The sequence below is a fragment of the Dipodomys merriami genome, unplaced genomic scaffold, assembly GCF_024711535.1.
Source record: "Dipodomys merriami isolate MVZ:Mamm:240054 unplaced genomic scaffold, mDipMer1.0.p SCAF_13, whole genome shotgun sequence".
In the NCBI taxonomy this organism is placed as follows: domain Eukaryota; kingdom Metazoa; phylum Chordata; class Mammalia; order Rodentia; family Heteromyidae; genus Dipodomys; species Dipodomys merriami.
Window position 1 is genome coordinate 2,966,351 of NW_027202604.1, and position 23,620 is coordinate 2,989,970.

At 37.9% G+C, this 23,620-nt stretch overlaps 1 protein-coding gene across 2 annotated transcripts in view; it reads right to left on the minus strand.

Moving 5' to 3' along the window:
• The window catches only part of Cacna2d3 (calcium voltage-gated channel auxiliary subunit alpha2delta 3), a 940,778-nt gene that overhangs the window by 251,296 nt on the left and 665,862 nt on the right, over window positions 1–23,620 (minus strand). The window contains exon 14 of one of the 2 annotated variants that reach the window (XM_070018499.1): window positions 9,181–9,198. The exons of the other annotated variant lie outside the window; for it this stretch is intronic. Coding sequence (XP_069874600.1) covers window positions 9,181–9,198 — 18 coding nt within the window. The remainder of the gene's footprint in view (window positions 1–9,180; window positions 9,199–23,620) is intronic. 2 annotated transcript variants of the gene reach the window in all.

The window sequence follows — 23,620 nt, forward strand, 5'->3', positions numbered from 1 at the left end:
GTCTCAAAAATGTGAATCAATTTAGTAATAAAAACTGAAAGCTGGCTATATCCTTAGAATGATTAATTTTCCAGTTTTAATGAGCAGAACCAATACATTGATAGATAAGTCTCGTAAATAAAACTTAGATTTATTTTGTTAAAAAAATGCCAGGAAAAGTAAAGGAGGTTGTGTCTATAAATCAATAGAGATGGGTGTTTTCTCCTGAGTCACTCATTTAAGTTATTTCTTATACAGGAGAAGCCCTTCTATGAGGACTAGTAAATTCAGATTAAAATCAGCTGTGGTAATTTATACTGATTTTGATTTGTCCCTGCATTGAACGATGTTCTTTATATGTTCTCTCTCTAATACCATCAGGAAGAAATTCACATCTGACTGAAGAACCCTTGAAGAATTTTATTGTTTACTCAATTTATTAAGGAATCTCATGCAATTGTTCTGTAAGTGGCACATCTTTCAGTGCCTTGACCAACCACAAAGTGTAGATTCCTAAACTGCTTTTCAGAAAACATATCTAGTGTATTAAGTGATAGATACTGAGTATATCATGACATACAGGGGAAAAAAGCCCTCAAAATAGCAAACCAACACTTGAAATTCAAGATTCCCTTTAGAACAATAAGAATGACCTACAGAATTGTGTTATGAAGCAAGGCAATCAGAATACCTGACTTCCAGACATGTTCCTTTCAAAACTGCTCCAGGTTCAATAGGGGTGATGCTGACATTAATACCAGGATGTCTCAAATTCGTGGAGCCTTTTGAAGTAATGTCTCTTAGTTCTCTGTCTTTCTTTTCATGTAGAGAAAGAGGTGTGATTTTATTCCTTTGGGGATATGATAAAAATTGAGATAAAAACTATTTTAACATGTCTGTTGCTTCTTTTATTTTGATCTTTCTTTGACTTTATAGAAAAAAAGCAGCTTGCCTTTGGCAATGTTATAAGTAGAGCCCTCTTATCTCAATACCTCAAGACAGTAGTATTTTATGATTGTGCTTGATTTAAAATTATATATCTTTAAATATTTTTTATTTTATTGTAAAGGTAACGTACAGAGGGGTTACAGTTACATCCTGATTCCCCTTGTGACTCACCTTCTCCCCAAACCCAAGTTATAAGATTCATTTCCAACACAGTCTCTTGTGAGTATCACAGTTGCATTGGTTCACTCTTTGTCCCACCATTTCTGTGATTCTCCTTCCCCTTCCCAAATCAGATAGACTTATATACAAGACAAAGGGTACCAAAATCAGAAATAGTGATCACAGGAAATAAACCAGAGGAGAAAAAAAATGAAAGACAAGGAATAACTGTATCCAGTATACTAAAAAAAGGAAAAAAAGGAAAACAAAAGCTCTTATTTCCATATCATGAAGTTTATTTCAATTAAAATCATTTTGTATCTTTTTGTACATATGTATGTGTACATACATATGTGTCAGGACTTGGCCACTGTCCCTTAACATTTTTTATTTTTTAAAAATTTATTTATTGTAAAGATGCTGTATAGAGGGGTTACAGCTATTTTGTACTCAAGGCTGATACTCTTACACTTGAGCTACAGCTACACTTCTGGCTTTTTGGTAGTTAACTTGAGATAAGCATCTAATTGACTTTCCTACTTGGGCTGGCTTTGAACTGTGATCCTCAGATCTCAGGCTCCCTCATAGTTAGGATTACCACTGGTGTGAAAGAAAACTTCTGATTCTTAGGACTCTAAAACTTAAGTCCAGGACCACACAGCCTTGAGATATTAGGGATTTAGAAATCAGTTCTTGGTTTTCAGCTTTATATTTTTTGTTCTCTCTCGTATTTAAAGAATGCTACATAAATCGGTGTTTCAAAACCATTTTGGTGCTTATCAATTCATCTGTATTAAACAATGTATGATGCTAATAGGATTGTAAATAATGCTACTGCTCCTGCTAGGTCTGCTTCTACACCACTTTGTTCCAGCAGTGTGCTGAGCCCTGGGCAAACTCTGCTCATACTTCTTAGGAAATTTCCATTAAGGAAAGAAATGTTGTTACCTTGTTAATATAGCCAGAAAGTCATTATACCTGAGCCTCAGATTCAAAGGTAAACTAACCATGCAGGGCTTCCACTCTACCTCCGCTGACTGGGAAACTGGTCTTCTGAAACAGGGTAGGCTGCTCACCTCTGCAGTAAGAGTGGTATATCCACATCTGTCATGGTGGATACAGTCTGAGGGGCCACACCCGTCAGTAGAGCATTCTCCAAATAACAAACTGAAAATCCATCCATATCCATCTTTCAACCCACCTTTAAGCCAACGTAGATGTTTCCTCCCATCCAGAAGTGTAAGATAGGCATCATCCACCAACTGAGGTGCATGACAATGAGACTTCAACCACATACCAGTTATCATTGTAGATTGTCCCAGGCAAGCTACACTACTGTTTTTACAAACATTCAACTTTGCCAGTTTGGTTGCCTGTACAGTCAATGCAATTGCATACACATTTCCACAACTGAGTTTGGGTCTCCCACTTTTTTTTTTTGTTTATCTCTGGGAAAAGTTAAGCTTACAAACATTTGTTAGCTTAAGCCTTATCAGTCTATTCCCATTTCATGTATTTGATTTAGTAATAAAATTAGTTCATGAGTATAAACATATAATTGTTTCCTTATAAAAATAATGTGTTCACTGAACTCATCATAGGTTTGAAAAACATAGAAATGTATTAAAAATAAAATAAATGGTTTCCTTCTACCATTAAGAAATAGCTCCCACTAAACACATCAATTCATTTATTTGCAACACTTTTTACTATACCTATTTGTTTATGCCCATTCTCAGAGAGTCAAGGACATAAAATATAACAATTTGATTTTTCTGGTGCTTGTGCCTGTACCTTGGGCTTGAACTACGAGCTTTAAAGTCTTTGTCAGCTTTCTTGCTCATAGCTGGTGCTCTATCACTTCAGCCATACTTCCAGTTCAACTTTTTTCTAGTTATTTAGAGAATCTTTGGGACTCTTCTGCCCAGGCTGGCTTCAAATCTTGATCCTTAGATCTAAGCCTTCTAAGTAGCTAGGATTACAGGCATGAGCCATTAGTGCCCAGGTACATGCTGTTGTTAGTTTATTTTATTACATGAAATTGACCCATAATAATTTAATATCTTCCTAATAGCCCATCATTTGGAAGGCTCATTGACTTCTGCACTTTTTTTTATTTCTAAGTATTTTGGCTCTTTTTTCCCATTGTTATAAATAAAATTAGCAAATTATTGACTTGTGTAGGTTAGGTTCTGCAAAAGAGACCACTAGGTGAAAGAATGCAGGTACTAAAGTTTTTAATATGCACTGATAATGCTTTCTTGAAGTCTTTTTACCAATAGTCATACATAATTATGCAGATGCTATTTTTCAAATTCATAATTAAATTGAATCCCATTTTCACCTTGCTTATATCTTGAGTCTAAAAGTAGTTTACAAATACGTCAAATGGAAAATGGAGAAATATTTTTAAAAAAGAAAATAATATAAAAATGGAGCAAATCCACAAGTTGGCACATACTATGAAATTGTTTAATTTCAGCAATTGTTTCTTTTCCAAAAGAAAGGCATATATCATAAAATAACAAACTTTCAAACATAAAGATTCAAACGCAATTAAAAATAAAGAAATGCAAGTAGTACCCTGCTTTCAAACAGAGGTCTGGTCCACTATAGGTCAGCATGGGGCTTCAGCCAGGATGCCTATGTGCTATTTTTGGGGTGTCCCATCATCAGCAAGCCATGCGCTTTGAATCATTTACTTTAGGTCTCGAGCACAGGGTTGGACAGGGCCACCACAAAGGGGTCAGCTATGACTCACAAAGTGTACCTCTTTCCTCAGCAGCAGTGCAGCCTGCCTGGACTGCCCCAAATACATGTTATACAAAACTAAGGTGAAGAACAAACTATTTGGTTAAGTGGCCATCGTTGTGGTTGGGGAACACAACACCACATTCAGCTAACTATGGAATCCCTCACACTGGCCACCAGAAGAGCTGAAGTGACTGGACAAATTAGACTTAATCATTTAAATTCAGCCATTATCATCCTTCATACTGTGAGTCTATTAATCTTAATAACCTCAGCTTGGCAATACCTATCAAAGGTGCCCGTATGTTCCTGTAAGATAGTAAATGATAAAGAAAAACAAACAAGTTTATCAAAATAAGAAATAATAGTTTATATGCAAACTAGTCCTAAACCAAAACCAAATGTAAATCACCTCTCACTTCATTTGCATTAATTTAGCTGGCTATATCATTGAAATAATACACTAAAATCACTAGATCTGCAGTTCTATGAACTCAGCAACTTCACAAACTTTCAATATTTTATTTTCAATGACAGATAATTCTATTGCTCAAAGTATGGAAGGTAAATGAGGCAAACAATAAGAAATGCCCCACAGTTGCTAAAATCTGATTACACTGTGATAAGAGGTAAGCCAAATAACTTTGTATCTAGAGAAAGTGATGATGTGAGATGATAGAAAGCAAGAAAAGGGAAAAAAAGAAAAAAGGAAGGAAGGATGGAAGGTAGGGAGAGGAGACTGGAGAAAGACAGAAAGGAGGGGGAGGCAAGCAAGCTTTAGATAAATGAATGCTTCCCTTTATTCCCCCAAAATACAATGTAAGGAAGGAAACAAAGAAAATGCAAATGGATTTAGCCTCCCATTTACACCGGTGTGGGGGGGGAATTAATAAAACAGTTTATCCTGAAGGACCAAAAACTCCAACTTTCATTTAAGAAGTTAATTTATGCAGTCCCCAGTCCTCATACAAGTAAAAGCAGCACAGAATATCACAGCAGGCGTAGAACAACAGATCTTGAACCCTGCTGTGTTTGTTCAAGAAGGCAAGTTAAGCTATTCCTAACAGGAAACAAAACACACGGTCAGGCTATTAAACAGGGATCATTTTGCTGTACAGTGCAGCTCTGAATGCATCAATTGCCATTCCAAACAGGATTAGAGATGTGGTTTGCTTTAACTATGGTTTTGAGAGAAAAAAAAAAAAAACGCTCATGCCTTCTTAGAATCTTTAGGCTGATATTAATCAACACAGTGTCAACAAAGTAAGACAGAGAGCACCAAGGAAAGTATCAAGAAATTGTCTTTGGCAAACTCCGAAGTGGTAAGAAAGCAGCAGAAAATGAAGGGGTGGGGTACTAGTGTCCAGGTAGCCCACATGGTCAGCTACATTTGGAATTGCTAAAAGAGTATTCCTGAGTAAGTATCCAAGGCTCATTCTGCATTGATTAAATCTACATTGATTAAATTAACCCTACTTTTACCAACTGATACACAGGCAGAAGCTACTTGAATGAAAATTCAGTTTGCAAAATATTTTGTTAGTCAGACTATTGAACAGAGAGTTATAAATGGCTTTGGGTGGTTCTGCTATGACGTTTTTTAAAAATCTTTTATTTTCACAGAAATCAACAGCTAGCACGTAAGAGAAAAGGAAAGGATAACCCCTGTTTTCACTGTATTTGATGTTGGTATAATTTGTGGAGGGGAAGGGAAGAAACAAATTGTTTAAATAGGGATACAGGTGGACCCACTGCAACAGTGAGATGTACAAGACGTTATGTCCAAAAACAAACTTTACAACTTTGGCGTGGGGAGGGGGAATGGGTGGTGGGAGGGGGGAGATGGGAAGGGATTGGAAGGGGAAACAATGCTTGATAAGAAAGGTACTGATTACCTTGCCCATGTAATTGTAACCCCTCTGTACGGTATTTTCACAATTAAAAAAAAACCAAGAGAGTAAACAAAGAAAAGAAAGCAAAAAGAAGAGAAAAAGGAAGGAAAGGGAAAGCTTGGTCACATACAGATCTGTCTTTGTGGAATTCAAAGGTAATATAGTGGAAAACCTGACTTGATTTCCACCCAAAAGAATAGATTTGTGAGGATCAAAGGCATTGGACCTAAATTGCTACATGGTTTTTAGTTAAAACTTCAGATACTACCTCCATATTTGGTGAAAGTATTCGCTATTCATCAGGAGCACTAGCAGCTAGTACCCTAATGCTGTAACAAGGGTTGAAATTTATAGGACCTAGCAATTCTCTTAGAGGTTAACAAATACAAACAAGGCTTTTTACTGCAAATCACTGTTCTAAAAAACTGCCATCATTACAATTGAGGCATCTACCACCACAGGTAGATGTGGACTTGTTCCATTTCTATTTAGTTTGCCTAAGTCACAAACTAGGTTTAATACTGTGAATTCTGTAACTCTCATCCGCGTTTTGCAAAACCCTCAAAACAACAGAATCATGACAACCATAACTTATTGAAAACAACCAGTAATGTCTGCCACACATTAGGGCACCAAAATTGGACATGTTTTAGTTGTAGATCAGCTTAGAGATTAAAATAAGCATGTTTACAGAGACATAGCTATTTGTAATATTTATAGAGAAAACAGTTGCAGATGATACAAAGATACATTCCAATAAAAACATAGCAAAAAATGCAGACAGCAGATGGTCCAATGTATGTGCTCATGACCTCATATGAAAAGTGAGCCAAAGACAGAGTGGCTGGGATGTCTCCCTTTCCCCAGAGAACAACAAGCTTTTGGGGGCTAGAAGGAATTCATTATAATCATATCTATGAATGGCTGAAATAAATTGGTAATGTCTAAGAATTGGGAACAAATCTCAACTGACTTTACTCTGGAAGTCTTTGCTTTGTTGTAGATTGAAGTTCACTCTTTATTTGTATCTGACTCTATGTAGCAGGTGCAGCTTGTTAATATGGTGTGTCTAATGAAACAGGAGCATTACATATCTGCTGGACTCCACCAAATCTTTATTACTGGTTAGCTTGAGCTAGGTCCACAAAAGATTATACAGAGGTCCCAGACCACCCCTTACCACATAGCTGCTCTGTTGATGTGTTCTGGGGCATCAAGATCAAACCAAACTTTGAACTTCATATTTTGTATGTCTCTAGCATGTCAGACTCTGTATGAGGCATAGGTAGAGAATGATTTTCATTCCAAAATTGGAAAAGTAGTCTATCAGTCTCATTAAATAGCTATGAGCCACAGGCTTAGAGAGGTTAAGTATTATGACCACAGTCATGGATGGCAAAACCAACACATTCCTTCATTAGTTAAGATGGAATATTTGAAAAAATAAGGTTTGTAGGGACCTAGCCCATCTAGAAAAGCCTCTACACATGTTATTGAGGCAATACTGAAGAGGGAGAGGAGATGAAAAGTGAATAAGGGGCATGCAGGCTGAGTCATTTCATCACCAGGTGGAGTCTTTCCATCCTAAGCAGGATGCCTTTCATCTGGGAGATGCTCTTCCTAATATCCTGTACCCCCTACCCCAAACTCTTAAAGTTTACATGCAAAATCTTTCTCCAGAGCTGAATTACCTAGAGAAACCCACCACACAAGTTCTAAGACAATTTCACACTAGGTTCTTAATATTTTTAAAAGATAAACCTCCTCTTTGAATAGAGAAAAAGACACATTAGTAGGTATGACAGAACAGGAGGCAGAATGATGGCTATGGAACAATTTGCTTGGATTGGCTGCCTCTTCTGGGGACAGGGAAAGAATTAGGAGAGCAATCGAGACATCTTCCTTGACTCTGGACTTCCTATGATCACAATAACACGCTCTACTCTAAACAGATTGTGATTGAGTCAAAATACAACAGAAGAAATGAACGTACTGTGTGCTACGGATGAATCATATAGTCCAGCAACGTTCTTTCTTCTATCTTGGTCTGTTTGGACTTTGTTTTAAAATATGGCTGATAGCTCCTCCAATTTATGAGGAAACTTCTACAACAGGACAACAGGAACACTTTTGTGTATGGATCAGTAGCACTGTGATATGTAAATGCTGGTAAGTAAAGGTTCAGTTTTGAGTACTGAGTTTGTTAAGTCTCTCTACAGAAAGGAAAATTAGGCAATGTAGGCAATTAAGAAAGCATGTGCCATCAAAGATAGCAAGTCTTCCAAACAGTTTGGAATTCAGACCATTTATTTACCCTAGAAGCTGTTGCTATCCTTGAATACTTTAACTTTTAATGAAGTGTTCAGTCCTTTTGTAATGGCATTCAAGTGTAATCAAACATCACCACAGGCCATCACACACTAGCATGTCTCGCCTTGTTTAAATATCTCAAATATATTTGAGTAATTGGGTCATGTTTTTTAGGCCTCTGGTTGTCCATATGGTCTGAACAGACTGTCTTTTGCAGAGCAGTGGTGCTACTTCTCTATGAAGAGGAACCTAATCATCACTGGTCCAAAATGGGAAGCTCAAGAGATGCTGCTTAAATTTCACAGTGGTGCCATACCTTAACTCTTGAAGTAAAACCAATCCACAACTGGTCACCAGAAATTGCTTTTGTGTCTAGAAGTGTTGGTTACGTTTGTGAAATACACAGGAATAAGGCAGCAAACATGATGTGGCTTTTATTCTTTCTTTCTCTCTCTCTCTCTCTCTCTCTCTCCCTCTTTTTTTAAAATCATAACTATTCCTAGGATACAATAACATGCCATGGAGACGACACAGTAAAGTCACCACTGCAACTAGATGGAGTCTTTCTGGATAGAGGACATTATAGATGGCAGAACCAGATCATCTCTGAGAGACAATGACGACCAGTGAAAGGGTCTTGCCATTGGCAAGAACTCTGCTCTAACACTCTCTGGGTGTCACAGGCAATGAGACAAACAAAGGAAGTGACAGATTTGTAAGGAATGAAACCCATGAGAGTTTTCAGAGACTTGGCTTAGGAACCTAGAATTTAAACTTGGTCACTAGCCCCTACTAATCATTCACATTATCTGCCTCCCTGGGAGAGTATTCCAAAGAAGGTCTGGAATGTTATGTTTGAAGAACTGTGCCAAACTTACTCCTGACCTAAGAAGTTTTAAGAGAAAAGTTAAACGTAATGGATTCATCCCTCAGCCACTGGCCGTGGCTGGGTCTCAGGTGGGACCAGCATGGCTGCGGCAGTGGACCAAGTCCATGGTGTCCCTGTCAACTTCAGGTTTCTGAGACTGTAAGAGAAAAACCATTTCACTGGTCATGAACAGTGCCAAATGCACAACACTATGGACACATGCATGACTTGTGACTTTTGAGAATGACTGGGATGTGACAAAGAAGACTTTACCTTTTGAGCCTGAGGGAGCTGAAAAAATGGGGGGAGGGAACAAAAAGAAGAAAAGAAAAAAAAGAATCATTATATAAGAAGTTAAGGTTCATTGTAAAACTTTACTTTGTTTCCATGGGTGATTACAAAAATCAAAACGAGGAGAGGACGAATGATATACTATGAAACCCAATGTCTTTTCAAAGTAAAGCAACAGTAATGATTAATTTGTGCTGTCAACAGACACTTGGACTTTTGTAGGACATGTTTAGGAATCACCATGCCCAAAGCACTTGGTAAACTTCTGCAAAGTTGGACTCGAGCTGCTTCTGAGCAGCAGCCCAATGGCACAACCCCATGGCACAGCTTCTTCTGCATGCCAGTAGTCTTGACTAGATGAGGACTGTATGAAGGCATTTGGGGACATCACAACTGGGAGGGTGGAATGAAGGGAGGGAGAGCTGTTTGTCTCAGATAGTAGAGACTAGGGTGCTGCACACACATCCTACGATTCATGGGATAGTCCCCACAACAAAGAATCATTCAGTCCACATGTTAACAGTGCCAAAGTTGAGCAATCCTGCCGTACATAAAGATACATGGTTAGAAAAACATTTTTTAAGTCAAATTTCCTTGCTTTCCAATATATTAGCTATTCCTGTTATGGATGGTTAGAGAGCATGTACACAAACTTGTGCATTGAAAGAAAAGCGGATAGTCATGAAATAAAAATGCAGTCAAGACAAAACAGCTTTCTCAATGGCACAAACCAAAAGCTGTTTCCCAAAACAGCTTTTCCACCAGTATTTCTGCACAGAGACTGAAATTAATGGAAAAGATGAACATTTATGAGACTCGCTTGTCTGTTTTTTTTTTCTTGTCTACTGGAACTATTAGGCTGTGGTTTAACATCACTGTATTGTGATTACTGAATCTGTAAGCTTTGAAAACATTTCTCCAATCTGGAAAGGAATTAATATTATCCATGTGTTAAATACTCAATCTAGGAACAACATCATTATGAAGACTGAATTCTCCTTCTCATCTTCGACATTTGTCGAACGTGAACTTGTCACCAGCATTGTATTGAAGTCCTTTATCTATATTATCCCATTAAATCACAGCAACCTAATGCCAGATACTTTCATTTTACAGATGGAAAAAAATAATTCAACTTAGAGTTTATATAATTATATAATGTCTTTAGTGTGTGAATGTATGTGTATGCTAGTATCAGAGCTTAAACTCAGCTTCACACTTTCACCTAGTTTTCATTGCTCACAATGGTGCTCTACAACTTGTGCCAGGCCTCCAGTGTTGCATTTAGCTGATAACTGGAGATGGAGTCTAGCAGACTTTTATTCCCAAATTTTGAAATAAAATCCTCTAGATCTCAGCCTCCTAAGTAGCTAAGATTACAGACAGATCTGTGAGCCATAGATTCAAGATTTATATGATTTTTGTGTGTATATGTCTGTATGTATGTCAGATTTTTACAATTTGTGCATGTGTACACATGCATGTGCATACAACCGTCTTGAGAATTAAACCCATAGCCTGGGGACTGTTTTGAGATTTTTGCTGAAGGCTAGCAGTCTACCACTTGAGCCACAACTACACTTCCAGCTTTTTTTCATAGTTAATGGAAAGTAAGGGTCTCACAGACTTTCCTCTCCTAGCTGACTTCAAACCCTGATCCTCAGATCTCAGCCCCCTGAGTTGCTAGGATTATAGGCATGAGCCACTGATGGTTGGCTTTCTACAGTGTTTCATATATACATGCAATATGTTACAGTGCTGAGCTGCCGAAATATAGAATGTACAGATTATATTCAACTTACAATGAACAAAGGCCCCAAACACTTGGGAACTGTGGTGACAGATATTCCCCCTACCTACCTAGAATTTATGAGTTCAGAAGTGCTCTAAGATGTAAGATAACTAAATCATGACTGGACACAGTGGCTTATACCTGTAATCCTGGATACTTAGGAGTTGAAGTGAGAAAAAAAAATCATCTGGTCTCAAAACTAAATAGGCCTGGTTTTAGAACATGACTATAATCCCAGCTGCTAAGAGGCAGAGGCAGGAGGATCACAGGCTGAGGCCAACCTAGGAAAAAACACAAAACCATATGGGAAAAACAAACTTCAGAGCCAAGGGCTTTGATAAAGCTCAAGTGATAGAGCACTCATCTAGCAAGTGTAAGGTCCTGAGTTTAAAACCAGTACTATCGAAAAGAAAGGACAAATTAGACACCCCAGGATTCCCATTTGAATTTTCTGCATTTCTCCATTCTTTTAATCTTGGGAAGAGCACTCTCTTTCATTTGTACTAAGATCAAGGCATCCATAAATCTGATTTTATCCCCTGCCCCAGTGGATGCAACCCAGTAAAAGGGTAGAAGGGGGAAAGGGTAAAAGAAATGTCTCATATTTCAGAGAGGTCTCTAAAATAGCATTAGGCTCTCCATGATCTCTTTAGCACTCCATTCCTAACATCCTTACCCCAAACAGTTCTCTCTATTTAAAAAAAGAAAGGAACACAAGCATGCTTGTTGATTCTTTCTTCCTAGTTAAGGATAAAACTATTCAGAAAGGAAGTTCACAAGTCTCTCTAGTGTTTCTCAAGAGCTCATAAAAATGTATGAAGAGGTAAAAAACTGAGCCTCAAATGAGGGATCACTTAGAGAAAAGTTTCTGAAATCTTAAACATCTTTTTCATGAAATGAAAAAGAAAACCTTGGACATATGAACATTGCAGAGTAGTAAGAATTCCATGTTGAGGAATGCATTGGTATTGGATCACAACCTATGTCATATGAAATGCACAGGGGGGCTTTAAGAAATACAAGTGTTTGATGAACTGTAAAATAAATACCAAAGTGAAATCCTGCATAAGCATCCAGATTTTACAGGCCTGTTTGACAGAAGACTTGCCCTTTCTCTCCCTCTCTTTCTTGAAATTTTATCTTGGTTGAGCAGGAAACAAGACTCAGAACGACTCATCAATTTAAGCACATGAGAAGAAATGCTGGGAAGGAAAATAAAAGACTAGGCCTTTGTGGTAATGTCCTCAGTTTAAGCCTGGCCTCAAACTCTCCACAAAACATGTACTTTCCTCAAGAAATAACTCATAAGAACAAAGAGAAACCTTCCTACTGGAGCTCTGAAATAATGTAAATTATAGCTTGCAATGCCCTAAACAGGTTGGTCCCCCAAAAGGAGCTTTAGAATAGAATATAACAAATTTAGATCAGATCATCCGCAGCCACAAATACTACCGCTTGTGAGTCAGTTCTCCTAAACTCCTTCACCCAACACTTATGAATGGTGTGCAGAGCCTGGAAATTGAAGCCTTACCAATCAGATACTGAGTCTATATCACTGGAGTCCTCAGGCCAAGGCTTTCTAGCTTTGGAGTAGTGTGCTGGGAATGAGCCAGATCTTGGATGGCCAGTAGGTTTAGATTCCAGGACTACTTTGTGTGAATAATAATGGCTGGCTTTAGACAGTGTTGGGAAGGATTCAGAATTTAACTGGGAAAAATATTATAACCAATTAGCATTATTTGCTTTAGGCTAAGAATGAAGAAATGACAGAAGACAGAAGTGGAGGTTGGCTCAAATGGTAGAGCACCACCCTTGGGTGAAAAATCCAAGTGTGAAGCCCTGAGTTCAAGCCCCAGTACTGGCACCAAAAAAAAAAAAAAAATTGACAGAAGGAAGGAATGGCAATATAAATCCTTGGACATAGCAAGGTCTTGCTTCATTTTTCTTTAAAGTTTTGAGCACATAATTGCCAGGTTATTTACTTGCGTAAGATTCCTCTTCACCGCTAGGTCACAATCTTCATGACAGCAAATGCCCTGAGTATATTTCTAACATTCCCATACCTGTGATTAGTTTCCTCCTTGTTAAGAGTGTTCCATTAGTGGAATATACACACAGCTTCTACCAGGGAAAGAAACATTAGGTAATAGCCTTGAATCTACACCTCTATACCATGCTAATGCCTTTAGCATTAATTAATGCCATATATTTCTGCTAGCACAAATATAAACTCTTAGAGTCCCATATGCCATGCCAGGGATAGATTTCTATGTATGTCTAATAAAATCCTTGATCTTCAGAAACCAAACTGCTGCTCATCATTACAGGGTCCACACAGTGGGTACCTTTTCTTCTTCAAAGCTACCTTGTCAGCAGGGCGCCGGTGGCTCACACCTGTAATCCTAGCTACTCAGGAGGCTGAGATCTGAGGATCGTGGTTCAAAGTCAGCCTGGGCAAGAAAGTCCATGAAACACTTATCTCCAATAAACCACCAGAAAACCAGAAGTGGTGCTGTGGCTCAAGTGGTAGAGCGCTAGCCTTGAGCTGAAGAGTTGAGGGATAGCACTCAGGCCCAGATTTCAAGCCCAAGAACAACAAAAAACAAAAAAACACAAAAAAACTACCTTGTCATAGGTGAGCTCTATGTGGAGTCTTTTGAGGAACTTCCATACTGCTTTCCAAAGTAGTTGAACAAGTTTACACTCCCACCCTATGACCCAGCAATCCCACTTTTGGGCATTTACCCAAATGATCACAAACAAGACCATACTAAAGCTACCAGCACAACTATGTTTACTGCAGCCGTATTTACCATAGCTAAGATATGGAACTAACCCAGATGCCCCTCAGTAGATGAATGGATCAAGAAAATGTGGTATATATACACAATGGAATTCTATGCCTCTATCAGAAAGAATGACATTGCCCCATTTATTAGGAAATGGAAAGGCTTGGTAAAAATTATATTAAGTGAAGTAAGCCAGGCCCAAAGAAACATAGGTCCCATGGTTTCTCTTATTTACAATAACTAGTATATGTCTGAGTCAAGCAGAAAAGATAGATAAGTTGATGTTAGGGGAATGAACCCTAAGATATGTATTCAAATGTTTTTTTTTTTCTTTCAGGCAATTGTTTCTAACATATTTATAAGATGATTTCTTTGTTGCTTTGTATGTCCCTCCCCCACAGTATAACCCTTACTTTCACTGTAATTGATGTTGGTATAATTTGTGGAGGGGAAGGGCAAAAACAAATCATTTAACTAGGGATACAGGTAGACCCATTGCAACAATGAGATGTACAAGTCGTTATGTCAAAAAAACGAACTTAACAACTTTGGTGGGGGTGGGGGGAGGTGGAAGAGTATGGGAAGGGATGGGAAGGGGAAACAAAGAGGAGGCAACAATGCTTGATAAGATATGTGCTCATTATCTTGCCCATGTAATTGGAACTCCTCTGTATGGTATTTTCACAATTAAAAAACAAACAAACCAAAAAACCTACCTTGTCAGTCAAAGTCAACGAGGTTCCACCTCTTTGGGCTCATTTCCTCACCTACTACATGAAGATCTGGATAGATAGCCTTGGGTCCTTTCTAGCAATAATGACTCAGATTATAGGATCCTATGTACAGCTCTACATAGACATTTTCAAGTCATTTAAATTTATGTATATTTATGTATGTTCATACTTGAATATATTGTATTTCAATCATATTTACCCTTAAACTTTCCTAGTAGGTCTCATTTAACATTAATGTCATTTAAAAAATACCTAGATTCCATAAACAAGAGGAAAAAATGTGATATTTGTCTATCTTAATCTGGCTTGTTTTGGTTAACATGGTAATCTCCACTTCTATCCTTTTTCCTGAAAATGACATAATTTTGTTATTCTTTATGTCTGAACATTACTCCATTGTATATATATTCCACATTTTTTATCCATTCACCTATTGATGGACATTTAGTTGGATTCTAGACTTAGCTATTATGAATAGTCCTGCAACAAATATGGGTGTCCAGACATTTCTGTCATATGCTGACTTTTGTTCCTTTGGGTATATACTAGGGATCAGTATAGCAGGATTATATGGGACTTCCTTTTTCGGTATTTTTGAGGAAACTCCATTATGGCTGGACTATTGTACATTTCTACCAACACTGCATAAAGGTTCATTTCCCCAAAGACCATGTTGTTGTTTGTTTTCTTGATGATAGCCATTCTGACTGGGGTGAGATAAAATCTTAATGTAGTTTAGATGTGCATATCTTTCACAAATAAGGACGTTGAATATTGTTTCATATGTTTGTTGGCATATGTATTTCTTTTGAGAAGTTCAGTTCAATGCATTTGCCTATCTATTAATTTGTTCTTATAGTGTTTTAATTTTTTTAGTTCTTATGTATTAATATTAAATCCCTGTCAGATAAATAGTTGGCAAGTATTTTTTCTTATTTTATACACTGTCTCTTCAATCTGGTCATTGTTTCCTTTGGTGGGTAGCAATTTTTAATGTGATATAATCTCATTTGTAAGTCCTACTATAATTTAATGAACTATGGGAGCCTATTTTGACAGTCATTTTCTATGCTTGCATTTTGAAGTTATTTCTTTGTATTTTTCTGAGACAGTTTCAAATTTTCCTCTCTTACAGTAAGACTTTTGGTCTACTTGTACAAATTGGTGTTTTTATACAGCTAGAAGAGAGGGGTCTAGTTTCAGTCTTCTGAATTAAGATATCCATTAAGTGTTTCCATCACCATTTGTTTAAATAGGCTTTGTTTTCTCCAACGTATTGGCATATTTGTTGAAAACTAGATCATTGTTGTTATATGGATTCATTTCTGGGGTCTATCTTTCTGTGCCATTGGTCTACAAGTCTGTTTTCCTAAGCTTTTTTATTTCTATGATTCCATATAATTTGAAATCAGATATTATGATGCCTCTAGCATTACTCCTTTCACTCAGGATAGCTTTGGATATTCAAAGTCTTTTGTGTTTCCAAAGGAATTATATAATTTTTTGGTATCTGTAAAGAATGCCATTGGAATTTTGATAGGGATAGCATTAAAACTATATATTGTTTTTGCTAATTTGGCCACTCCATGAACATGAAATGTCTTTCCTCTTCTATTATCTTCCTACATTTCTTTCTTGGTTGTCACTTCTTTGGTTAAGTTCATTTTTAGTATCTATCTGTCTTGTCTATTTCTCTGACTGTCTATATATCTTAAGGCAACTGTGAATGGGATTGTTTTCCTAATTGCTTTCTCAATATATTCAACATTGGTATATAATGCACCACTGATTTTTGTGTAAATTTGTATCCTGTTACTTTGCTAAAAATCTTTATCAAATTTAAGAGATTTTTCAGTGGAGTTTTTGAAGAATAGAATTATACTGGTTAATTTTACTTCTTCCTCTCCTATTTATATCCCTGTTATTTTCCTCTTTTGTCCTGTTATTCTGGTTAAAATTTCAATTGCTGTATTGAATACGCATGAAGACAGTAAAATAACTTTTCCTCATTTTTCCCTTCTAGTGTGATTTTTTTTATATATTTTTATTGTAAAGATACTGTACAGAGGGGTTATAGTTACATGAGTAAGGTAATGAGTACATTTCCTCTTGAGCACTGTTACTCTCTCCTTTGTTTTTCCCCAGCCATCCCTTACCTCCCCACCTCAACTCCTCCCTTCTCCCCACCAAGTTGTAGAGTTAGTTTTTAACATAGTGGCTTTTACATCTCATTGTTACAATGGGTCAGCCTTTATCCTTTTAGAGGAAATACTTTCAGTTTGTCTCTATTCTCTATTCTCTATTCAGCTGATGGCTTTATAGGCATATTGCCTATATTTTCTTGTGATGTTCTATTTTGAGTTTCTTCAGGATTTTCATCATGAAAGGATGTTAAATTTTTGTCAAAGGTATTTCTGTATCTATTGAGATGACATGTGCTTTTAGTCCCCACTTCATTTACTCATTTGATATGTTGAACCACCCTTGCATTCCTGGAATAAAATAATTTGGTCATGATATTTTTTGTTAGTGAATATTGATTATACAAAAGGGTTTCATTGTGACATTCCCTAACATGAATATAGAGAATTTGGATCAAACTAAACCCCCTGTTACATTCTTTTATTGCTTTTTAAAAATAGTTTTATGGGTTTCATCATTCTGTTTTCATCTATGTATATGAAGTACTTAAAATGCATTATATCTTAATGTGTTAATTTTGCAATATTTTATTGAGAATTTTTGTGTTTATGTTAATTAAGAAATTTGATCTTCACCTTTTGTTGTATCCACATCTGGTTAGGATATCAGGGTAATATTGGCTTTGTAGAATTAACTTGTTAGCATTCCTTTCCCCTATATTTTATGGGAGAGTATGAGGAGCAATTGTGTTAGTTCACTATTGCACTCTTGTGCTTTCCCTCTTAACCACTTCTCTCTGCAGCCACACTTCTGATGTTTTGTTTCAGATTCATGGGAATACGGGCAAGTGCTGGCTGTCTCTAATATACCACTTTCCATTCCTGCTGCAAGTCATTGTGTTTTCTAAAGAAAGGAGAAAGTTTACAAAGCAGTTGTGGTTTGCAATGGGCTTGTACATTCTTAGAGAGAAGCTGAATTCAGTATGCATTTCATGTGGCATATTACATCTGAACACAGGAAGACTGAAATTTCATCATTCACAAGAGAATGAAGGGAAATGTGATATAGAGACATCATTTCTATGCATAGGCATAGAATAATTATGACGTTTTCCACCACTTTAAGTGTCTTAACTTACTGAAAACTCATAGCAAACTTACTAGGTTAGCCGCATTACTGCCCCAGTAATGAAGATAAAGACACTAAAATGTCACTTAGCCAAATAGCATCAAAGGCAGGTTTTGAGAAGGAAGACTAGTGAGGAGGCTCCAGAGTGATCTAGAGAGGAGCTGATGGAGCAACAGACCAGGTGCTGATGGTAGAGGTGGCAGGGAGTCTTCTAACATATGTCGATTTGAGAACAGAGTTAATTAATTGGTGGTGATATGAGAGGTAAGACACAAAGCACGTATCTGAGAGTTTTTGCCTAGACAAGTGCAAAATTGGAGTTTCTGTTTATTGAGAGATGGTGAATATGGGAACAACATATCTGAGGAGATACCTAGAGCTCAAATATCTCTTATTCTTCAGTTTAAGATGGCTCTTGCACTCACAGGCAGAGGTAAACATAGGGAGCTGGAGCCCATGGATAAGCCTGTGTTTAGTCACTGTCAACACATGGAAGAGTTTCCTGAGGGGTGATGCAGACAAGGAATAGTACAGTCTCAGGCCTGGGTTGTACAGTCCATCAGTGGGAAGCTTGTGTGCTGAGGAAGAGCTGAGGAAAGGAGGAGTGTGGGTGAGTTTGAATGCAGTGGATCTCTGATGTTATTGCAATCAAAATGTTTGAAAATGAGGCTATTTCTTGAAGAGAGTGGGAGTGTTTTCAGTTTAACTATTGTCATTTATTTCATTTGTATCTCAGTGTTTCTCACAGAGCCACAGGAATGACCAAGGGTATATCCACTGGTCGCCTTCAATGAAGTCTTAGACCCAAGTGGGATCTTTTTCAAAAATAAAACTCCAATGAAAGATCTACTTACTGCTCAAAACAGCACATTTCACTAGGAACTATGTAAAGACCAAGTGGGAAACAAAGCATTTTTCTGCCAAATGTGTATAAAACACCAAAAAGCCTGGCCTGCATATGCTGATTCCATTCTCAAAACTGGCCTTTTGCCTCAGGCTTTATGAATGAGCAATAAATCCCTGCTTTCTACAAAGGGTCTTTGTGTTCATTTTCTTCTCCTTGTGGATGCTTACATTAATAATCTTCCATTATTCTTCATTAAGCAATGTGGATAAAGATCCCAACTCATCTCTATGGCAGAAGAGGCTCTGTGGATTGGCTCAGAGTCCAAATCCATGGCAGGGAGGGGAAGGTCTCCAAGGACTGAAGACTTAGTGAGACAGACTCCATTTCACTCCCCATATCTACTTCTGTTCCCCATACTAAGCTACCACTGCTATGTATTTAGTCTTCTCAGTTACACTCTGGCCCCAAATCATGGACCCCCAGTTCTATATACTTCATCCAGAATGAACTAAAATACAAGCATAATACTTGCCATCCTATTGTTAAAGATTCACTGGCCCTAGCCTTTTTTTGTGATTCTATCCTTTGATTAGTTGATGCTTGTACTCCACCCCCAATCAATCACCTGATCTTCTCACTGAAACCCACACTTTAGAGGAAATATCAGCTCTTTTCTGATGGGAGTCATCACATTCACCCAGGTGTCTTTCTATGACATCAGTTTGCTTACTCATTCTTAGCATTGTTGTATCCTACAATATTCCTGTTCTCTTACTTACTTTTGCACATAAAGATTCAAAATCCAGCCAGGAGCCAGGTCTATTTGATTCACTGTGTAGTTTCAAAGCATAGATTTGTATGTGGCATGTAATGATAACTTAATACACTTTGTCAGAGGATAGGAGGGAAAAAATGGTAAGAAAAGAAGGGAAACAGGGAGGGAAGAAAGAAAAGAAGGCAGAAGGAAAAAGGAATTAAAGAAGAGATGGAGGAAGAAAGAAGAAGAAACATAGAAGAAAAAGATATGGAGAAGGGAGACAAAGGAGGGGGAGAATGGGAGGAATATGAAAGAAGAAAAGGAAGAAGCAGTGAAGGAAGGAGAGAGGGATTAGAGTTTGGTACACTGGGTTTCAAATGTTATCTCTACCACTTACTAGACATTAGAATCAGGACAACAATATGTCATCTCTGAGCTCTGGATAGCTCTGTACTCTGTAAGATTATAGTAATATTATTATTTTAGGGGATTAATGTGAGGATGAAATGAGATAATACATATGGAATGCCTACAAAAGTAACAGACATAATGGCTACTGTTTTTAATCTCTTTTCCTTGCACCCTCCAAAACTTTTAGGGTTGGCATTAGCTTGATGGTGCATGAGAGGTCTCAACAACAAACCATTTTCTCAGATACATCCATGCCATATCAGGCTCTCAAGCTGTTATATAAAGAAATGATAATGCAGAGTAATGTGTTTTGAAATGTGGATAGTGTATCTAAGTGGCACCATCTTGGCATCGAGGTGGATGATGAGGACTTTCCAAAAGCTCTAGAGATGAATTCTGCTTCCCCACCCCCTCGACCCCCAGGTGAATTCCTAGAAGCAGATGGGTTGGGAACTTGAGCAATAGGTTCTCAGACCTGCCATACCTGTACCATGAACTCAGGATACTCTTGGAACTCTCCAGCTCCCTGTGATTCTGCCCCCTAACCATGACCCTACATAGGTCCCTCCACCCCACGACCACTGCACCATTCCTCATGTCTCCTGACTCCCTGATTCTCCTCAGGTCACCATGGTGTCCCTCTTCAACTCTCCATTAGAGTTGATCTGGTTTGTTGAGACAGTTTCATGCTCTTTCTTTACTACCCTCGTGGCTCAGTTTCCGAACAGTATTAAATGCATTAGAGGCTGCAAGTTTTGGAGGAATATGTGCCCACTTGCAATTGCCCACTTTCTAATAAAGACTTCCAATTCAACCTCTAAAACAGATTTAGGCAAACTGTGACTCTTACAGTGGACACCCATTTCCAACCCCTTTCTTTCACCCTGTCCCCATGCTCTGAATTAAGCAGTGCAGGCCATTTTGTTAACAATGTCAGTACCGAGCCAATCAACTCATCACTTTCCTCTGGCCATAGCAATATGATGAATTATGTGATCTAATCCAGTCTTATTAGGACTTTTATAGAGGTAACTACAAATGATATCCCTCTCCCTTCCTCCTCTGATCCTGTTCCCCTATCAACCAGAATGTAAGAGGATAAGCAGCTGGGGATCAAAGACAGGCCAGAGAGTGAAGCACAAAGTGAGACAAACAACTCAGTGCAGTGGTGTCATAGGAACCCCATGTCCATCAACAGGGGTTAGCTTCTAGTGGCTCCATCTTAGTATGGGTCATTGGAACATGCCAAGTGAACTGAGGTTTTGTCATAAGAGAACATTACTAGATTTTATGTGTGAAAATCAAGGGATTCATCAATGTATTTCCATTAACTATTCCACTTCAAAAATCCTCAGAAGTAATTACCTCAAAACATTTCCAACTCTATATATGAAATTTCCTTACAAAGATTCAGGGATATCTCACTCCCCCAAAGTCTGTATATTCTTGCCTTTATAATAATAATATTGGAGAAATCAGGATCCAAAAGGATCTCCCTAAACACTCTTGTCCTGAAGCTCCTCCCCTTTCCCTCTTCCACATAATAAAAGGTCACTTAGCTATACTCTCTGTTCCATATCCCTTCCTAATTGAGTTGTCCTTCCCAGTCTCATGGCTCCAAATATCCCTTTGTCATGCAGATGATAGTAAATAAAAAAGAAAGCAAATATAACTAACTTTTCTACTTTAAGATTATTCCAATAAGGGCTGGGAAGGTGGCTCAGCGGTAGAGCGCTTGCCTTGCATGCCTGAGTCCCTGGGTTCGATTCCTCAGCACCACATAAGCAAAAAGAAAAAAGCCAGAAGTGTCGCTGTGGCTCAAGTGGTAGAGCGCTAGCCTTGAGCTGAAGAGCTGAGGGACAGAGCCCAGGCCCAGAGTTCAGGTCCCACGACTGGACCAAAAAAAAAAAAAAAAAGATTATTCCAATAGAGCACTTACCTAAAAACTGTGGGGAACTGAATTTAGTCTCCAGAACAAGATAAAAAGCAAAAGCAAAACCAGATTAGTGTAGTTTCTAGTTTCTATTGACATCCTTTGATTTTCAGCACTGCAGTTTGAACTCAGGGCCTCAGGCTTGCTAGGCAGGTGCTCTTCCAGTGAGCTATAGCTCCAGTCCTTTTTGCACTGATTATATTTTGAGATACAGTCTTGTTTCCTAGGGGCCATGTCTGAACCATAACCCATCAATTTTAGGTTTTCTGTGATAGCCAGGATAACAGGCACATGCCACTATACCTAGCTTCTTCTAAAATTGATATGAAGTCTCATGAAATTTTCTGCCTGGGCTGGTCTGGAGCCATGATCCTCCCAATTTGAGCTCCCTGTGAAGTTCAGATAAGAAGTGATTGCCATAGGTTCAAAAGAGATTTTGTAATCTTTCTCACTGGACTGGCCTTTAATCCTGATCCTCTCATTCTCAGCCTCCTTAGTTACAGGTATGAACCACCAGCACTGCCTTCCATCCCCATATTTTATATAAATATATATATACACACATATGTATATATGTATGTATATATACATATATAGGTATATACACACACCTATATATCAATAAGTTCTTCAATCGCTGTTGAAAGGACTCACGGGGAAAATAGACATATTCCAAATACCCTTGTTTTTGAGTTTGGGTCTTATCTATTTAAGAGTAAGTTATCAACATCTAGTTTATGATAAAACTTCCAGTTGTTTATCTGATAGTAAATTTAAATGTAATAAAAAGAAGGATGCAAAGACCTATGCAACACATATATTTTTATAATGTTTATAAGAATCACACAAGTAATGTATATTCCTTGTATAAAATTATATATGAAAGATAGGCCAAAGAAGACATTAGCTGAATGCTGGTGGCTCATGCCTATCCCAGCTACTCAGGAGGCTGAGATCTGAGGATCACGGTTAAAAGCCAGCCCAGGAAAGAAAGTCCATGAGACTCTTATCTCTAATTAACCACCAGAAAATAAGAAGTGGAACTATGACTCAAAATGGTAGAGCATGAGCCTTGAGAAAATGTGATCAGGGACAGTATGCAGGCCCTGAGATCAAGACCCACAACTGAAAAAAAAAAAAAAAAGACCTTAAAGTTATCTGTAATGCTAATATCCATTTTCATCTCAATTAATATCATGGTAACTAACTCCATGGCATTTGAATTTATAATTAATTCCTTTTTTTTTTTTTTTTGCCAGTCATGGGGCTTGAACTCTGAGCCTGAGCGCTGTTCCTCAGCTCTTCAGCTCAAGGCTAGCGTTCTACCACTTGAGCCACAGCACCACTTCCAGCTTTTTCTGCTTATGTGGTGCTGAGGAATTGAACCCAGGGCCTCATGCATGCAAGGCAAACACTCTACCACAGAGACACCTTCCCACCCCTATAATTAATTCCTTATTGAGTGCCTTACCATTATCTACCTATACAGTTTGCATCTTCTCACTAAGATGAATTACACTGTAGTAAATATTTATATAGTCAAACAGATAAACACATTTGTATCTCTATACACCTCTCAAAAATTGTAATTGTCAGCTGGATGCCAATGGCTCACATCTCTAATCCTAGCTACTCAGGAGGCTGAGATCTGAGGATCATGGTTCAAAGCCAGCCTAGGCAGGAAAGTGGTGAGACTCTTATGTCCAATAAACCATTCAGAAAACCGGAAGTGGCACTGTGGCTTAAGTGGTAGAGCACTAGACTTGAGCTGAAGAGCTGAGGGACCCAGACCCTGAGTTTAAGTCCCACGACTCACAAAAAAAAAATGTATTTGTTAAAAGATATTGCACATTTCAACCTAAATTGCACATTTCAGCACTCAAGAAATA